Below are 15,521 nucleotides of genomic sequence, written 5' to 3' on the forward strand. Positions count from 1 at the left end.
AGAATAAACGAAGAGATTCGAAAACAGCAAAACGCTTCAAGAACTTCCAGAAAACCCAGGTAATGAGATAAGTCTAGAAAAGGCAAGAAGATTCAAGTCCTCTAAATGAGATCAAGGAAATCAACAATGTCCATGCTGAATTAAAAAAAAAAAAAAAATAGCAAGAAAAAGAAACAGAAGAAAAAATATTATTCCAACAACGTACGAAATGATTAGGTGAACCATATATGTGGGGAAAGTTCATCAGTTTTGCCTTGTTCCTGGTGATGTGAACGTGAACTCAGTGGATTGAAGACTGGAGGTGCCATTTTTCCGCAGCTCACCATCCTTCTACCGAGGAAATAGGAAGGAAGGTGAGGGACGATTTTGTAAGGGGGTCGTGATACCATCCAGTTATATCGGTGCCTCCACGATAAGGTGTCTTGATTAGTTTTTAGTTTGCCTTAATTGAGTGGTTTAAGTAACTGACATTGTCTCGTTTTCTGAATGCCAAATACTCTCAGTAAGGTTAGTGATTTTCTCTAAGACTCTCAGTAACTCCAGCTTTGTAGCGCTTTAGAAACGGATATAGACTTTCTCATTCAAAATTTACCGAGAAACAACAGTGACCTCATTAATTTTAGCTCCGTTGCGGTTGAGAATTGGACCCATTTTGATAGATTTTCTTACTCAGGATTTCTCCAGATTCTCCTCCTGAATTTGCCATATCTATAGAGCATACTGTATTTTTGTCTGTATATTTTCTGTCATAATCCTACACAATAAAAATAAACGACGTATACCCGAGTTTTTGACTCATTAGTTTGTTAGGTGGGGTCGAACACCATCCGCTCACTCAGTGTAGCGCTACCTTAAGGTGTCTCTGCACAGAGTGACAAGCCAAGTTATTTCTAGTAACCCAGGAAGTCATTTACTAGGCTGGGTAGCAATCATATCACCAAACGACGTCTGGTGGTCTTGTAGGTTAAGATGCTTCAACCGGATATGGCCCAGTCAAAGTTTACAGTCGAGAGGTGGTTGGAGTTTATTGATAACATAAAGCTACTCAGGGACAGGTGAGGCTGGTCACTCTCGCCTTAAATGCCAGAAGTGAGTAGCCTTACACTGGGCTCATACGCTCATGATGAAGTAAGAAAAAGATTAGATGATAGTTAGACAGACAGATAGATAGACAAGGATGTATGGATGGATGGATAAGTAGATAGAGAGTCAGATGCATACACACTGAAGGATGGGTGGATGGATAAATAGCGTCAGATAGATATACGTTGATGGATGCATGGATAGATAGATAGATAGATAGACAGACAGACATAGACAAATAGAGATAGATAAATAGGTAGATTCACGGTATCTATCACCAAACTATATAATTAAACATAAAACACATCTCTAGAAGTGTAGGTGTTAATGAAGGCTGTATCTAACCCCTCCAGCTCGCAAAGTCTCTCCCGAACCGAATAAAATCATCTGGCAATAGTGGGATGAATGAAAGACTGACTAAGTGGGTGTATGTAGGTGAAGAGGAGGAAGGGAGAGAGAGGGGGAGACCGAGGTTGAGGTGGAGGGATGGAGTTGAGAGGTATTTGATGGAAGGGGGAGTGAGGTGGGGGGAGGGCAGGCAAATGATGGATGACAGAGCGACTTGGAGGCGTTTTGTCTGTGGCCACCCTTTGTGGTATTAGGGCGTCGAGTTATAGATAGGTAGACAGAATAGTGGGAATATACTTAAATTCTCCTCAGTCTGAAGGTACTTAAATGGTTGCCACGGAAGGATTCGAACTCACCTCAAAAATAAATATATAAAAAAATAAATAATCTAATATAAATCATTCTGAGGCTGAAAGGGGAGGTGGTGGTGGTGGTGGAGTGGGTAGGGAAGTGATCTGCTTAGTTTAATAATAAAACCAACAAAGCCAACAATAAGGGTAATGGTAATAATATTATTTTGTTATAGCCTACAACAACAGCAACTACAACAACAACAACAACTATTACTACTACTACTACTACTACTACTACCACTTCTCCTTTCATCCCTCCTACAATTTCCCAACCTGAATTCAGTTTAAAACCGAATTCAATGCACGATCACGATCTTACCCCGACCATCTTGTTCAGCACATAAGCAGTCTCTCTCTAGTGATCAAAGAAGAAGGATAGGTGTCATCTATCTATGTTTACCTATCTATCTACCTGTCTATCTATCTAGTTACGAATAAACGCTGAAACCAAAAGCAAAGAAAGGCTGAAACAAAGGCTAAAAGCAGAAGGTGATAGAACGAAAGCGGTACAGGAATCGCCAAGCATGAAAATGAAACTCAATTCTGAACCTGAGAGCAATGAAGCGCAAGCAGAAAGTGAAAACGAAATTATCGGAACAAAGAGAGATGTTGAACACAGGAAAATGGAGACTGGAGATGAATGTGTCAGCACCAAAGCCATCAATACTGAACCCCAGAGCACCGAAATGAACCCTGAAACACTGTCACCTCCACCTGAACCCACTAACACAAGCAAGGAGATGGGATTCCAAACTGAAGGCCCTGAAACTAACGAAACTGAGCTCAAAATCACCGAAACTTCCCAAAACCAACTCACAAACACCGACTGCACCAGCGCCAATCCAAAAGGCATTGAAATAAACTCGGGCCCAAGGGAGCGCGGGAACCCTGAAAAGGACAAGCTTGTGGGAGCCGAAACAGAGCCTGAACAAGAAAATGAAAGCACTGAAATAATCAAAACTGAGCCTGAAAATGCCGAAGCGAAACTTGAAACAGAACTGCCCCCCACCGAAGTAAGCGACCGTAGGGACTCTCAAAAACTGCGAGTGACCTTCCAGACGGAGATTGCGATTGAGGCAAAACCTGGGACTCTGAAAGGCGGTGATGATGATGGTGATGGCGATGGTCGTGGATGCGAGGACAATGAGGCCGAGAGGTACCCGATGAGGCCTAGTTTTTCTAGGAGACAATCGCGACTAAGCATTTTCATCACGTCGAAGTTCACCTTCGCCACACAGGTATGTTTCCCCGAGTGTGGTCTACTGTGTTTGATTTACTTGAATGTGCGAGCTGGAGATGGATGCCTTCTCGTGGTGGCGCCGATATGACCAGGCTACTCCACTGCCTGGTTATAAAAGCGTCCTTCAACAACCTCCTTATCCCCAAAAGGAGGATGGTGGACTGCAGGAGGAGGGCAGCTTCAGCCTGCAGCCCACTTGGTTCACATTTAGACTTGCCTGGGGTTGCAAATACTACTACCACTTCAACTACTACTGCCACCACCGCCACCACTACTACTGTTACCACTACTGTTACTACTATACCACTACCACCACCACCACCACCACTACCACTACTATATACTACTACTACTACTATCGCCGCCTTCCGTGCATTCCCCATCCTGTCCCCCCTCAGTAAAGGCTCCTGCTCTTGTAACTCAGTCTCATCTAGGCCAAAGCATCAAGGACTGCAGGAGTGTTACCCCCTTAGCCGGCCGTTCCCAAAGATCTCAAGGAGTCACTGAGATTATAGTGAGGATTTGTCTGTGGTGTGAGATTGAGATGCTTGATGTGAGTGTGACAGTGTGGTGCATGATTTAAGTGTGACAGTGTGGTGCATGATTTAAGTGTGACAGTGTGGTGCATGATTTAAGTGTGACAGTGTGATGCATGATTTAAGTGTGATAGTGTGATGCATGATTTAAGTGTGATAGTGTGATGCATGATTTAAGTGTGGTAGCGTGGTGCATGATGTGAGTGTGACAGTGTGGTGCATGATTTCAGTGTGATAGCGTGATGCATGATGTGAGTGTGACAGTGTGGTGCATGATTTAAGTGTGATGGCGTGATGCATGATTTAAGTGTGACAGTGTGGTGCATGATTTCAGTGTGATAGCGTGATGCATGATGTGAGTGTGGCAATGATGCATGATATGAGCAAGTGTGACAATGATGCATGATGTGAGTAAATGTGATGGAATGGTACATGATGTAAGTGTGGCAATGTGGTGCATGATGTAAGTGTGACCGTGAGGTGCATAATTTAAGTTTGATAGTGTGGTGCATGATGTGAGTAAGTGTGACAGTGTGGTGCATGATGTGTGACAGTGTGATGCATGATGTAAGTGTGACAATGTGATGCATGATGTAAGTGTGACAGTTTGGTACATGATGTGTGACAGTGTGGTGCATGACGTAAGTGTGACAGTATGGTGCTTGAGGTAAGACGTATGTGTGTTGTGTAGTGAGAGGGATGGGGTAAGTAAGTGTGCATGAAGTGAGTGTGTTGTAATAGTGTGGTACATGAGGTGAATAAGTGTGATGGTATGGTGAATAAGGTAAGAGTGATAGTATGGTGCATAAAGTAAGTGTGATAGTATGGTGCATGAGGTAAGTGTGATAGTATGGTGCATGAAGTGTGAGTGACAGTATGGTGCATGAGATAAGTGTGCATGAGCTGAATCAGTGTGTTGTGGCAGGAGGGGATGGTTGGCTGTATACCTGCATGCCCCTGGGTGAAAGTCCTTGAGCAGGGGGAGGGAAAGTCATGTCCAGCCGGGCATAAAGTTCAGACACGATAAACCCACAAACATCTCCCACCCTATTCCCGGAAAGGAGGAAGGTGGACAATAGAAAGATAGGCAACTGCTACTACTACTACTGCTGCTGCTGCTACTACTACTACTACTACTACTACTACTACTACTACTACTACTACTACTGCTATTGCTACTGCTACCACTACTACTACTACTACTACTACTACTACTACTACTACTACTACTGTCCTCCTCTCCTCAAAGGGACGAAAATTAGGCCAAACAAAGGTCAAAGATCTAAGTTGTCTTGTGGTCCGTCTTCCTCTTCGTGACAGGCGTTGGCATCGCTGGTGATGGCACACGTCCGCCTGGCTGCTGGTCTGGCCTTTGGGTTCTCCGGGGCGACCCTACCTGTGCTGACATCAATGGACATCAACGGTGACGTCATACTGGCCCCACAACATGTGCCGTTTTATGGTGAGTGTTCTTGTCTGTCTGTTTTTCTGTCTGCTTGCCTGTCTGCCTGTTTGTCTTTGTGTCTGTCTATCTTTCTATCTATCTATTTATCTGTCTACCCCCATGCTGAAACGGACATATACTGACTTCGCAACATGTACCATTCTTTAGTATCTACCTATCTGTCCATCCATCTATCTATCTGTGTGTCTGTCTATCTGTTTAGCTTTATATTTGTCTGTCCTTCTATCTGTACTCATGCTGACATCACTATACATCACGGTGACATCGTACAGACTGCACAATACGTACCGTTCCTTGGTATTTGTCCGCCATGTATTTTTGTGTATACCACCTAGAAGGTCTGGGCCAGGCAACACACTCCGTACATTAAACCCTCCTGCTTCCCTCCCACTTCGTCACTCCCTGCCACCTCCTCCTCCTCCCAACTACCCGTCCTCCTCCCCCAGCGGCCCCTCCCTATCTCGGTAGAAGATTTCTGTTCTGTGTACATTGTTGCACTACGTTTTAACTCCCCAAGATGACCAACCTTATATTTCTTTTCCTTTTTTTTTACTCTAACCTAAATTATCTTAATCTAACCTGACAGATTAACGTAACTGACTAACAAGCTAACCTGACCTGATACTAATAATACGAGCCTCATCTAGACTTTCCTAGATAAGAAAAAAAAGTTCAAAAATTGTACACGGAATGGAAATCAGCTCCCCGGAAGGAAGGGGCATAAGAGATGAGGAAAGTTTACGTGAAAAGGGCTATATAAATTGTCAACTGTTACAGAGCTACAAATTACCAATGACTTTGTGGACTAATTATGAGGGAGACCTGCCCATAATTTCATCAGTATTTATAGCTCCATAAAACACACACACACACACACACACACACACACACAAATAGAATTTAGCCTTACAATGACGACCTGAATAGCTACTGCAAACTAAATGAAGTGCTATCTACGTAGGTAGCAGTGGAACTTTAACAGACACTTTTTCTGTTATTTACTGAAATGTTTTGCCCTACAGGAAGCCTGGTACACCTTGGAGCAGCAACTGGAGCGTTCTTCAGGCAGCCGATAATACAAAGGTTCGGGCAGAGATCTGTCCTCACTGGGAGTATTCCAGTCGCCTCAGCGGCCTGGCTTATAATGTACTTCTTCCCTCAAGCCTGGATACTCCTCTGGGCATCTTTCATTCTTGGGGTCATGTCGACATTCATGATGCCCTGCGCCATGAGCTACATGCTGGACGTTGCTCAGGATGACGGGCGAGGAAGGCATGCTGGTATAATGTACCTAGCGACACACACTGGCATCATTATCCCCATCCTCATCTCCAGCTCGGGGATAACATGGGAAAATCTGGCGCTGGCTTGTTTCGGCATCACGGTGCTCCCGATTATAGGCATCCTCCTCCTCCCGCATTCACCCAGGTGGCTGATTACGAGGGGTCAAATTGTCGATGCACAGAGAGCGCTTATATTCTTCCAAGGGGGCCATCTCTACCCGGAGCTCGAGCTGAGAGTTATCATGGCGGAAGTGGATCGTGACCTTCGACTGAATGTTTGGGAGCAGATCAAGTGCCTTGCGACACCTCCACACACACAAACGCTCTGTCTCCTGATGCTGGTGATGCTCCTACTATCGTTCGGCGGAGGATACAGCACAACGGCCTATCTAGTCCCAACATTACAAAAAATAGAGACAACCCTGGACTCGTTCCTATGCGCTGTCTTGGTAGCCGTCTTGGGGGTGCTGGGAACCTTGGTGTACCTGTGTCTCATGGAGCGTATGGGTCGGAAGCCGTTGATAACCGCATCGCTGATTATGGCAGCTTTGACAGCCATCGTTTATGGACTCTCAAGCCTCACTGTACTCCAGGGAAAATTTCTGGGCCTCAACTGGTTACCATTCACATCCATAAACTTGTTCTCTTTCATGGTGCACATGAGTGAGGCCGTTTTCTTTACCATACGCAAGGAGCTACTGCCAGTGTCCCTACGACCTGTCGGCATCCAATTTCTGACTTTCTTTTTGCATTTGACAGCCTATGTCGCCTGCTGGATGTACCCGGAAGTATCCAATGCCGCAGGACATGGTATGAATTTCTACGTCTTTGGGGGATGTTGCATCGTTGCCGCTTTTCTGAACGGACTGTTGCTTCCAGAGTCTAAGGGGCTCTACCCGAACCTGCCTCAATCCCGCCACTCCAGTGAACAGTCCGCCACCCCATACCACATCACGGAAAATCACCGCACATCAGAAGATAACATCAAAGAACACAATATACCAGACAATACCGGTGCAGAGAACAGCATACCACAAGACATCACCACACACCTCGACAAACCACATAGTACCACAGACCTCGACGTATCACAACACACCACCACATCCGTAGACACACCAAATAGCTCCACACCGCACACCACCGCCCCACGCTCAGAAACACCACAAAACACCACGCCACACCACATTACCCCACACTCAGAAACACCACAAATCACCCCACCCCACCACACCACCACACAGCTAGACACACTACACGGCACCACACCAAACCACACCAGAAAGAAAGACACTCACGTATATGACAATCCTGCCTTCAGTGATGAAACTACACACCTGTGAACTGATAACAAAACGCAAGAGCAAACTGAGATGAACTGTGGAGAAGCAGTCGTTAAGGAAGAGGTGTTACGAAGCCTCCTATGCTATTTAAAGTACAGTTCCTAAACTCTTCTGTCTCAATTCAACCTCAGTTTTCCACATTGCGTTGATGTTGGAGAGGGGTGCCTTCATGTTGTTGCACCGATGTAAATGGACGGAGGAATTGTCCATTTCAGATAAACTTCCCTCCACTCCCTCTCTATCCCCTGAAAGGAAGATGGTGCAGGAGGGAGAGAGACGGTTTCAGCCTGCAGTCCACTGGGTTCGCATTCAGATAAACCTTGGACTGCAGCTGTTATTATCCTTATAATCTGCTGTGGTCAGTGACTTAGTTTGTTATGCTTCTTTCACTCTAACTTGGCCAAAATTTTCCATCTCGTCTGTTGAACTGTAACGATATAGAAACACTAGAATACGGTGCTAGTCACGAAGAAGTACAGCGAGATGGGCATAGAGCCGTAGTATTTTTGTGTCACTGAGTTTCATGATATAATCAAGGAGAGGATGCAAAGCTGCAGTACTGTATTTGTTTTTTACGTATCATTCGTACGAGCACAATAGCTTTTTAATTTTAATACAGAAGCATGCAGGCTGTCCCGCAAGGTTTTTTTCAATGTTAATGATTATTTTAAGGCTAATTTTGAGTTTTATAAATCCATATCAACATGCGTCCAATTCTCAACCGTTACGGGGCTGCAGTTACTGATCATCTTATGAGTTAGTTATGGGGGAAATTATTTGAAACTGCAGTTACTGATGATCTTATGGGTTAATAATGAGGAAGACTAAATTCATCCATTAGGTTATCAGTAACTGACGCCCCGTAGCGGCTGAAAGTTGGACCTATATGGTGATAATGACTTTCTCAATTAAAATTAGCCCTACAGTAAGCCCCTTCGGTAAAAAAAAATAAATAAATAAAATAAAAAAATAAAGCGGTGAAGCCTGTAGCATAACAAAATATTCCAGAATATATTTTAGCATATTTAAACAGTTTATTAAGACATGTTATTTGTTTTCTTTTAATTAATTATATTGCAAAATAAAGATATGTATATTGGTTACACTAGATTTGTTTTATTGCTCTCTCTCTCTCTCTCTCTCTCTCTCTCTCTCTCTCTCTCTCTCTCTCTCTCTCTCTCTCTCTCTCTTTTAGTAGTAGTAGTAGTAGTAGTAATAGTAATAGTAGTAGTAGTAGTAGTTGTTGTTGTTGTTGCAATCCCAAGATCATTTGAACGCGAACCCGGTGGACTGCAGGATGAAGATACCTTCCTCCTGCAGTCCACCACCCTCCTTTCAGGGTATAGAGAGCACAGTGAGGGACTCGTGTGCATCCAGGCAGTTTCTCCAACTCTCTGCACTGGTGCCACCACGTGAAGGCGTCCATCACCAGAATTTGGCTAAATGCGAGGAGTGTAGAAGAGGGACGCCTTCAAGTGGTGGCACTAACATAGCTAAGCGGCCCCTCTGCCCAGTTTTACGAACGTCTCTCAGCTCCCTCCTCAGCCTGCGGTCTACTGGGTTCGCATTTTAGATGAACCTCTGGCTGCAATAATTCCTTCATTAAATGCAAGGTCATGGAAGAGGAGGATGTCAGGGAATTAATTTGAGACGACCCCGAGACAGTATGCGTGTTTTGTATAGCAAGGCAGTTCCACCGTCTGAGTGCTTAAGTGCCACCACGTGAAGACGACCATGTCTAACAAGGGCAGAGATGAGGAGAATGTTGAGGAATTAATGCAAAGATTAGAGAGAGAGAGAGAGAGAGAGAGAGGGTGGACCTCATAACATTCCTAACACTATCATTGACAACTCAATGTGCGTGCCCTCGGATATTGGTGACTCATCTATCCATCTATCTATCTACCTATTTGTTTCAATATCACCTGCCTGTCTGTCTACCTTTCTGTTATTAAAATCTCTCTCTCTTTCTCTCTGTTTATTTGCATATGTGTCTATTTGTCCATCACTATCTGTTTACCTTTCTGGATATGTATGAATCTTTGTCTATATATGTAACTAACTGTCTGTCTGTCGGTCTCTATCCAGCTACCTGTGATTAGTTAGCTAGGTAGCTGTGTGTCTGTCTGATTATCTATCCATGTATCTATCTGTTTATCTGTCGATTTGTATATCTACCGTATATGTCTGTCTATCCATCTACAGGCAGAAAGATTTATATAGGCAGAAGGATTTACAGAAGAAATAGATATCTGTAGCTCTCCTCAGCCAGTGGGGACGGAAGAAAAGGGAGATGAGACGCAGTTCCCGATCCGGGCGTTGGTTAGGAGGATAGTTCATAGTTTAAAGCCCCGGAGGTACACACAGCCATTTAATCTCTCTTTAAATCCCCTCCGTGTAAATATTTTGTCCTTTTAATCAGTGTTTAAACGTACTAAATAGCCTACAGCCCTTTAACATAGAAAATTGTGCTAGATAGGGACACTTTCATGCTGTGGCACCGATATTACCAAGCGGCCCCACTGCCTGGCCATACGAACGTCCCTCAAAGTACTTCCTAGTCCATTGGAAGGAAGATGCTGGAGTGCAGAAGGGCAACTTAGGCTTCAGTCAGCTGGGTTCATATTCAGCACTACTATGAGGTTAGTGGGTCAGTTTTCAGTAATTCACATCACTTGAAACAAAAAATTTAGTTTCTGGTCAATTTCAGTGCGATTTGAATGAATCTGAGCTTCATTTTTGTTGGAAATCAGTTGTTTTGAAGATTAGGTCTACTGAAGGCAAAATATACCTATTTTTGGGTAGTTAAGGAACCGGGCAGATCGCCCACGGCAGTTTACTGACGATCTCACCAACTGGCTGCGTTGTTTACCAACCATCGCTCCAGCTGGGGGCATCAGTGTATCTTGTGTCAAAACAGTGAGAAATTTAATTATTTAACCAAACCTAACCCAGTCCAACCTGACCTCACTTGCATTTGACAGCCAGTTTTCAGATGTAAAAAATGCATGTTAAGAACTTTAAATATGGCTGGCTACTGGCAGATGTCAGCAGAGATCTGAGGTAATTTAATATAGGATTTTCATGTTAAATATATATTTCTGGGTAAATTTTTAGAAGTAACCAACGGTTTTTTAAATGAAAATTTGTTTGTGTTCCAATGCAAAATAGTGTGTTTTAATTAATTCTGACCTTCATTTTTTGGGGAAAATCCCCCCTTAGGAAATTTGAGTAAGAATTCCAAAAGTGGGTTTATCCACCCAAATCAAGATCAAGATTAATTAAAAACACACTATTTTCCATTATACTAACCTAACCTAACCCAACCTAACCTAACCTAACCCAACCTAGCCTAACCCAACACAACCTAACCTAACCTGACCTGACCTACCTTTAAGGGTGTAGAATTCTTCCTTTATAATCGGAAATGGTGAATTTGTACTGGATCTTCCCCCTACTCTTCCAACTTTTCCTCCACCGGCCGCAGTACCACCGATGTCTACCTTCTCGATCTTTGCAGGGCAAATCACACTCTTTACATTGTACTTCACTTGGCAATTTTTTCTTAGTAGTTCAATTGATGCTTCGTTATTATAGTGGTAGTCCTTGATAATCTGCCAATAATCCTTGCTACAACTGATACAGCTTGGAAATCAACAACACATTCTTCACCACCGGAGGCCATGACCAGACTGACTTTCAAATCTTGGGCGTCCCTGCGTCACCCACAGATACTTTTAGGTGATTGGCTGGTTTTACTTACGACTGCTGTGACTGGCTGGTTTCAAAAGTCCCTGTTGCTCGGGAACACCTGATTGGCTGTTTTTAAAACTCCCATACATACGAAAGTACCAGCCGAGTACACTCGAATCCAGCCGACATAGACCGAGTGCACACGTCTGCACCAGCCAATATGGCGCAACATTCATCTGCTACTAGGCGTTAGCCTAACCTGTCACTAAATGACTACCCTTACAAAATTCGTTCCCCCAACTCAAACTAGGTTTAAAAGGTAAGTGTTAGTTAGAATAGTTCAGGGACGTCTATCTATCTATCTATTGCCAGACGCCTCAATCCCGTTTGGGGTGGCCACAAACAAATCGCCTCCAAGTCGCCCTGTCCCCCGCCATTTCACTGCCCTGCTCCCAACTCACACCCCCCTCTCTCATATACCTCTCCACCCCATCCCTCCATCTCATCCTCGGTCTCCCCCTCCCTCTTCCACCCTCCACCTCACTCACATACACTCTCTTCGTCAATCTTTCACCCTCCATCCTCTCCACATGGCCAAACCACCTCAGTGTGTTCCTCACAACGCTTCCTATCACATCCACATCCACACCACAACGCTCCTTTATATCCTCATTCGTCAACCTGTCTCTCCACGTGACTCCACAGGCTCCTCTTAAATAACTCATTTCCACTGCTCTCACTCTTGACTTGTGTCCTTCCAACAATGTCCAAGCTTCACTTCCGTACGTTAGAGTTGGTATCACAATACTGTCATGTAGTAACTTTTTTACTTCCATGCTCACTTCCCTGTTTCTTATCACTGCTTTTAAGGAACCAGCAACCTTTCTTCCCTGCTGTACCCTTTCAAGCACTTCACCCTCCAAACCTCCATCCTTACTCATCACACTACCCAAATACTTAAACGTACTCACATTTTCCAATTCCTCACCATCCAACCTCGCTGTACATTCACTGACTTCACCTCTCTCAAAGACCATCACTTTACTCTTCCCTACATTCACCTTTAGGTTCCGTTTCTTACACACTCTCTCAAACTCATCCACCAAGCCTTGCAGCTCCCCTTCGTCTTCACTCAACAACACAGTATCATCTGCAAACAACAGTACAGGGAGTTTCCAAACACTATCCTCTCTCACCAGGGCCACTCCAACATCCACTACCCTACCTTGTACCTCTTTTATTACCCCATCCATGTACAGATTGAACAACCATGGAGACATGACACATCCCTGTTTCAAACCAACTTTCACAGAGAAAAATTCACTTAGTTCACCATCCACACGCACTGCAGCCTTCGCACCATCGTACATACTCTTCACAGCATTCAACAACTTCCCATCTACTCCATATATTCTTAACACTTTCCACAATCCTTGTCTATCCACCCTGTCATATGCTTTCTCCAAATCCATGAAAGCTTCATACAACTTCTTTCCCTTCTCTAGAAACTTTTCCACTAAAGATCTAGAAACTTTTCCACTAAAGATCAGGGACGTAATATAATGAAAAACGGTAACGTTGGTTACTTCTAAAGTAATACCTATTTCTGAAAAATTTATAGTGGAATAGATTCAAAGTAATGTTGTCTGCAATGTGGCTGTGTCTGATTTCCTGGATCGAGTGATGTGAATTGGTACCGAAAATTGACTGGTTAGTGTGTGTGTGTGTGTGTGTGTGTGTGTGTGTGTGTGTGTGTTTTGAGTCTAGTTTCTTCCCCCATTATACAGCTTACTTTGTTGATATGCATCCAGGTCTGTGTTTCACTTGCAGGTATATGCAGACTGGGGCAACGGAAACCCTACCAAAAGGTCCCATGGTTGGCCTGGGAAATGAACCCAGAACATCTCAGTTGCAAGGCAAGCTTGCTTCCAGGTACACCACCAACACCTCTGCCTTTTCTCTGAGTAAGGTAAGGGGGGAGGGGAATTCATTCATTCATTGTCTAATCCTGTTTTTTGTCCCCAAGTGTCATTAAATATACAGTAAACCCTACCCACCCCTCAGATGTAAGCCACTTCTGGTCCCATCTTGTTGGAGAGACCAACTAGATCATAAGGTGTCACTTGGTTATTTGGTTACCACCCAATGTAGCAAATGGTTTCCTAGGTTTCATGAAAGCATTTGGCTTGTCACTCAGTGTAGACTGACATGAAGGCAGTCCTGCATCAAATATGTGGATGATGATGGTGATAAAAAGGTAATGATGATGTGATGATGACAAAGAGATCTCATATACCGGTAACTTTTTTTTTTTTTTTCCAGGTGCAATATGGTGACCAACTACTTGAAGAACCTCACCTCAGCAGCTCCTGTAGACCACACTCCTGCGGCCGGATGATGACGATGATGACGATAATGATGATGATCGTGAGGGTGATGATGGTGGTGGTGATGAATATTAGTGCAGTATATTATGTTGTTGCAATTGGAGTGGTTGTGGTGGTGGTGGTGATGACGATGATAATGGTAGTGATGATGATTAAAGATAGTGGAGAGAGTTGGAGAATGTGAGACTGATTAGGAGAGTGTATGTGAGTGAGATGGAGAGGGAGGCCAAGAATGAGATGGAAGTAGAGGATGGAGAGGTTTAGGAGAGAGGGATTTGTGAGTTGTAGAAAGGGTGGCCTTATGGCAGAGGACTTGATGACATGGAGGTGATTGATTTGTGGCCACCCCTTCCAGGATTCAGGTGTCTGGTTATAAATAGATAGATAGGTATAAAAAGGTGGATATCTAGACAGATAGATAAAATAGATCTGATGCACCCTCCTCTTCCCCAGACTGTGATGTAGACCCTCAGCTCATGCAGATGCCTTGGGATGACAGAAGATGCATATGGCTGTCAAGGCTTCAGAATCCTCAGGGACTCGGGACTTTGCAGCTTTAGGGTGGATACATCTCCTCAGGATTTCAGAATGCACAAGACTGTCTAAAGGCTTATGAATTTCAGGTGTGTTCCCCATTTCTCTAGTCACTGAGCACATCTTCAGCCCACAGACCTACTTGGTGTCCTATGAAACTTTTCAGAAATATCTGGAGGTTACTGTAGCAGGCATGGATTTGGTGGGGGGGGGGGAAGCATGGGGAGCATAGAGCCCCCTATTTTGTGGAGACCAATGTGTTTTTTTTTTTTTTTTTAATGCAAGGAGGAAGGAGTGAAGGGATGAAAGCCCAAAGATTGTCCCTTCCAACCACAAAAAAGAAACATAAACAAAGTCAGTACTTACAGTGTTTTTATGAAAATGATATCAGTGTCACATAAGAAAATATTAACCATATCAAGTATATCACATAGAAAGAGATGCTACAAAGCCTCATACTTTAATAATGTGTTGTGATTTACAGACATTTTTTCATTTTTTTTTTTTTTCTTCCATATGTCATTGGCTGAATCAAACTCCAGTTTTCATGCCAACTCTCTGGCTGCATAGCTTTGTCAAGAAAACTGATGTGAATATGATGAGCATTTGAAAGCCAATATGGAGTTCGCAGAGGTACTTCCAATGGAATCGTAGATTAGTTTTTGCAGGATGGTCAGCATCAGAATTTTCCCCTGTCTTGCATTCTTTTGTTAAAAACATTTCCTGGTTATGAGAGGGAAACTGTCATAGCAGCTCTTTGTTTTGGATGGAAAGACAAAGAAGGAAGCAAGTAGAAGCTTTCCATGCCTCCAGTTCAAAAACAAACCAGCACTATGACAAGGACTCAGTCATAAATATGTTCAGGTATCCCAACCCAGATTTCCGGATACACATAAACTACATACAGTACAAACTCAGATCCGAAATGCTTGGGTTCAGAGTCTGTACGGAAAATAAATATTATTGAACTGTAGGATCATATTGATAACTGTAGTTGTTTTATCTTGACTTGACCCAGATTTTTTTTTCCTTATGTACCTTATTTTATGTGGCTCATTGGCAGAATAACACAGTACTGTACCTCCACATCTTTTCCAAAGACTTTCTCTGCATGACTGGCATCAATATATAATCTCCTTTCACAACTCAGTAATCAAGATGGAGAGATGGTAATTTTAGTACAGGTTAGAGTAAAAAGGATATAATGAGACAGTTATGTAGCAAAAAACTTACAGTACCTGTAACTGTATACTGTA

The 15,521-nt window shown here is 43.5% G+C and overlaps 2 protein-coding genes across 2 annotated transcripts in view; both read left to right on the top strand.

Moving 5' to 3' along the window:
- The window catches only part of LOC145391250 (HMG box-containing protein 4), a 186,101-nt gene that overhangs the window by 137,223 nt on the left and 33,357 nt on the right, over positions 1–15,521 (top strand). The window lies entirely within an intron of this gene.
- LOC145391207 (facilitated trehalose transporter Tret1-2 homolog) lies at positions 4,178–7,651 on the top strand. Its single transcript, XM_080265882.1, has 3 exons — positions 4,178–4,201; positions 4,881–5,022; positions 6,048–7,651. Exons 1-3 carry the CDS (start codon positions 4,178–4,180, stop codon positions 7,649–7,651), a joined length of 1,770 nt encoding a protein of 589 aa, XP_080122008.1.

Source organism: Coenobita brevimanus, chromosome 17, assembly GCF_032717465.1.
Source record: "Coenobita brevimanus isolate Jiangsu-jjx chromosome 17, ASM3271746v2, whole genome shotgun sequence".
Lineage (NCBI taxonomy): Eukaryota > Metazoa > Arthropoda > Malacostraca > Decapoda > Coenobitidae > Coenobita > Coenobita brevimanus.

What these genes read in the sequence shown, in the direction of transcription:
- LOC145391207 (XM_080265882.1), top strand. Translation starts at nt 4,178, where the DNA reads ATGTGTGACAGTGTGGTGCATGAC. An exon ending in GTGACAGTGTGGTGCATGAC is followed by an intron (nt 4,202 to 4,880) that starts GTAAGTGTGACA and finishes TCTTCGTGACAG; the next exon opens with GCGTTGGCATCGCTGGTGAT. An exon ending in ACAACATGTGCCGTTTTATG is followed by an intron (nt 5,023 to 6,047) that starts GTGAGTGTTCTT and finishes TTTGCCCTACAG; the next exon opens with GAAGCCTGGTACACCTTGGA.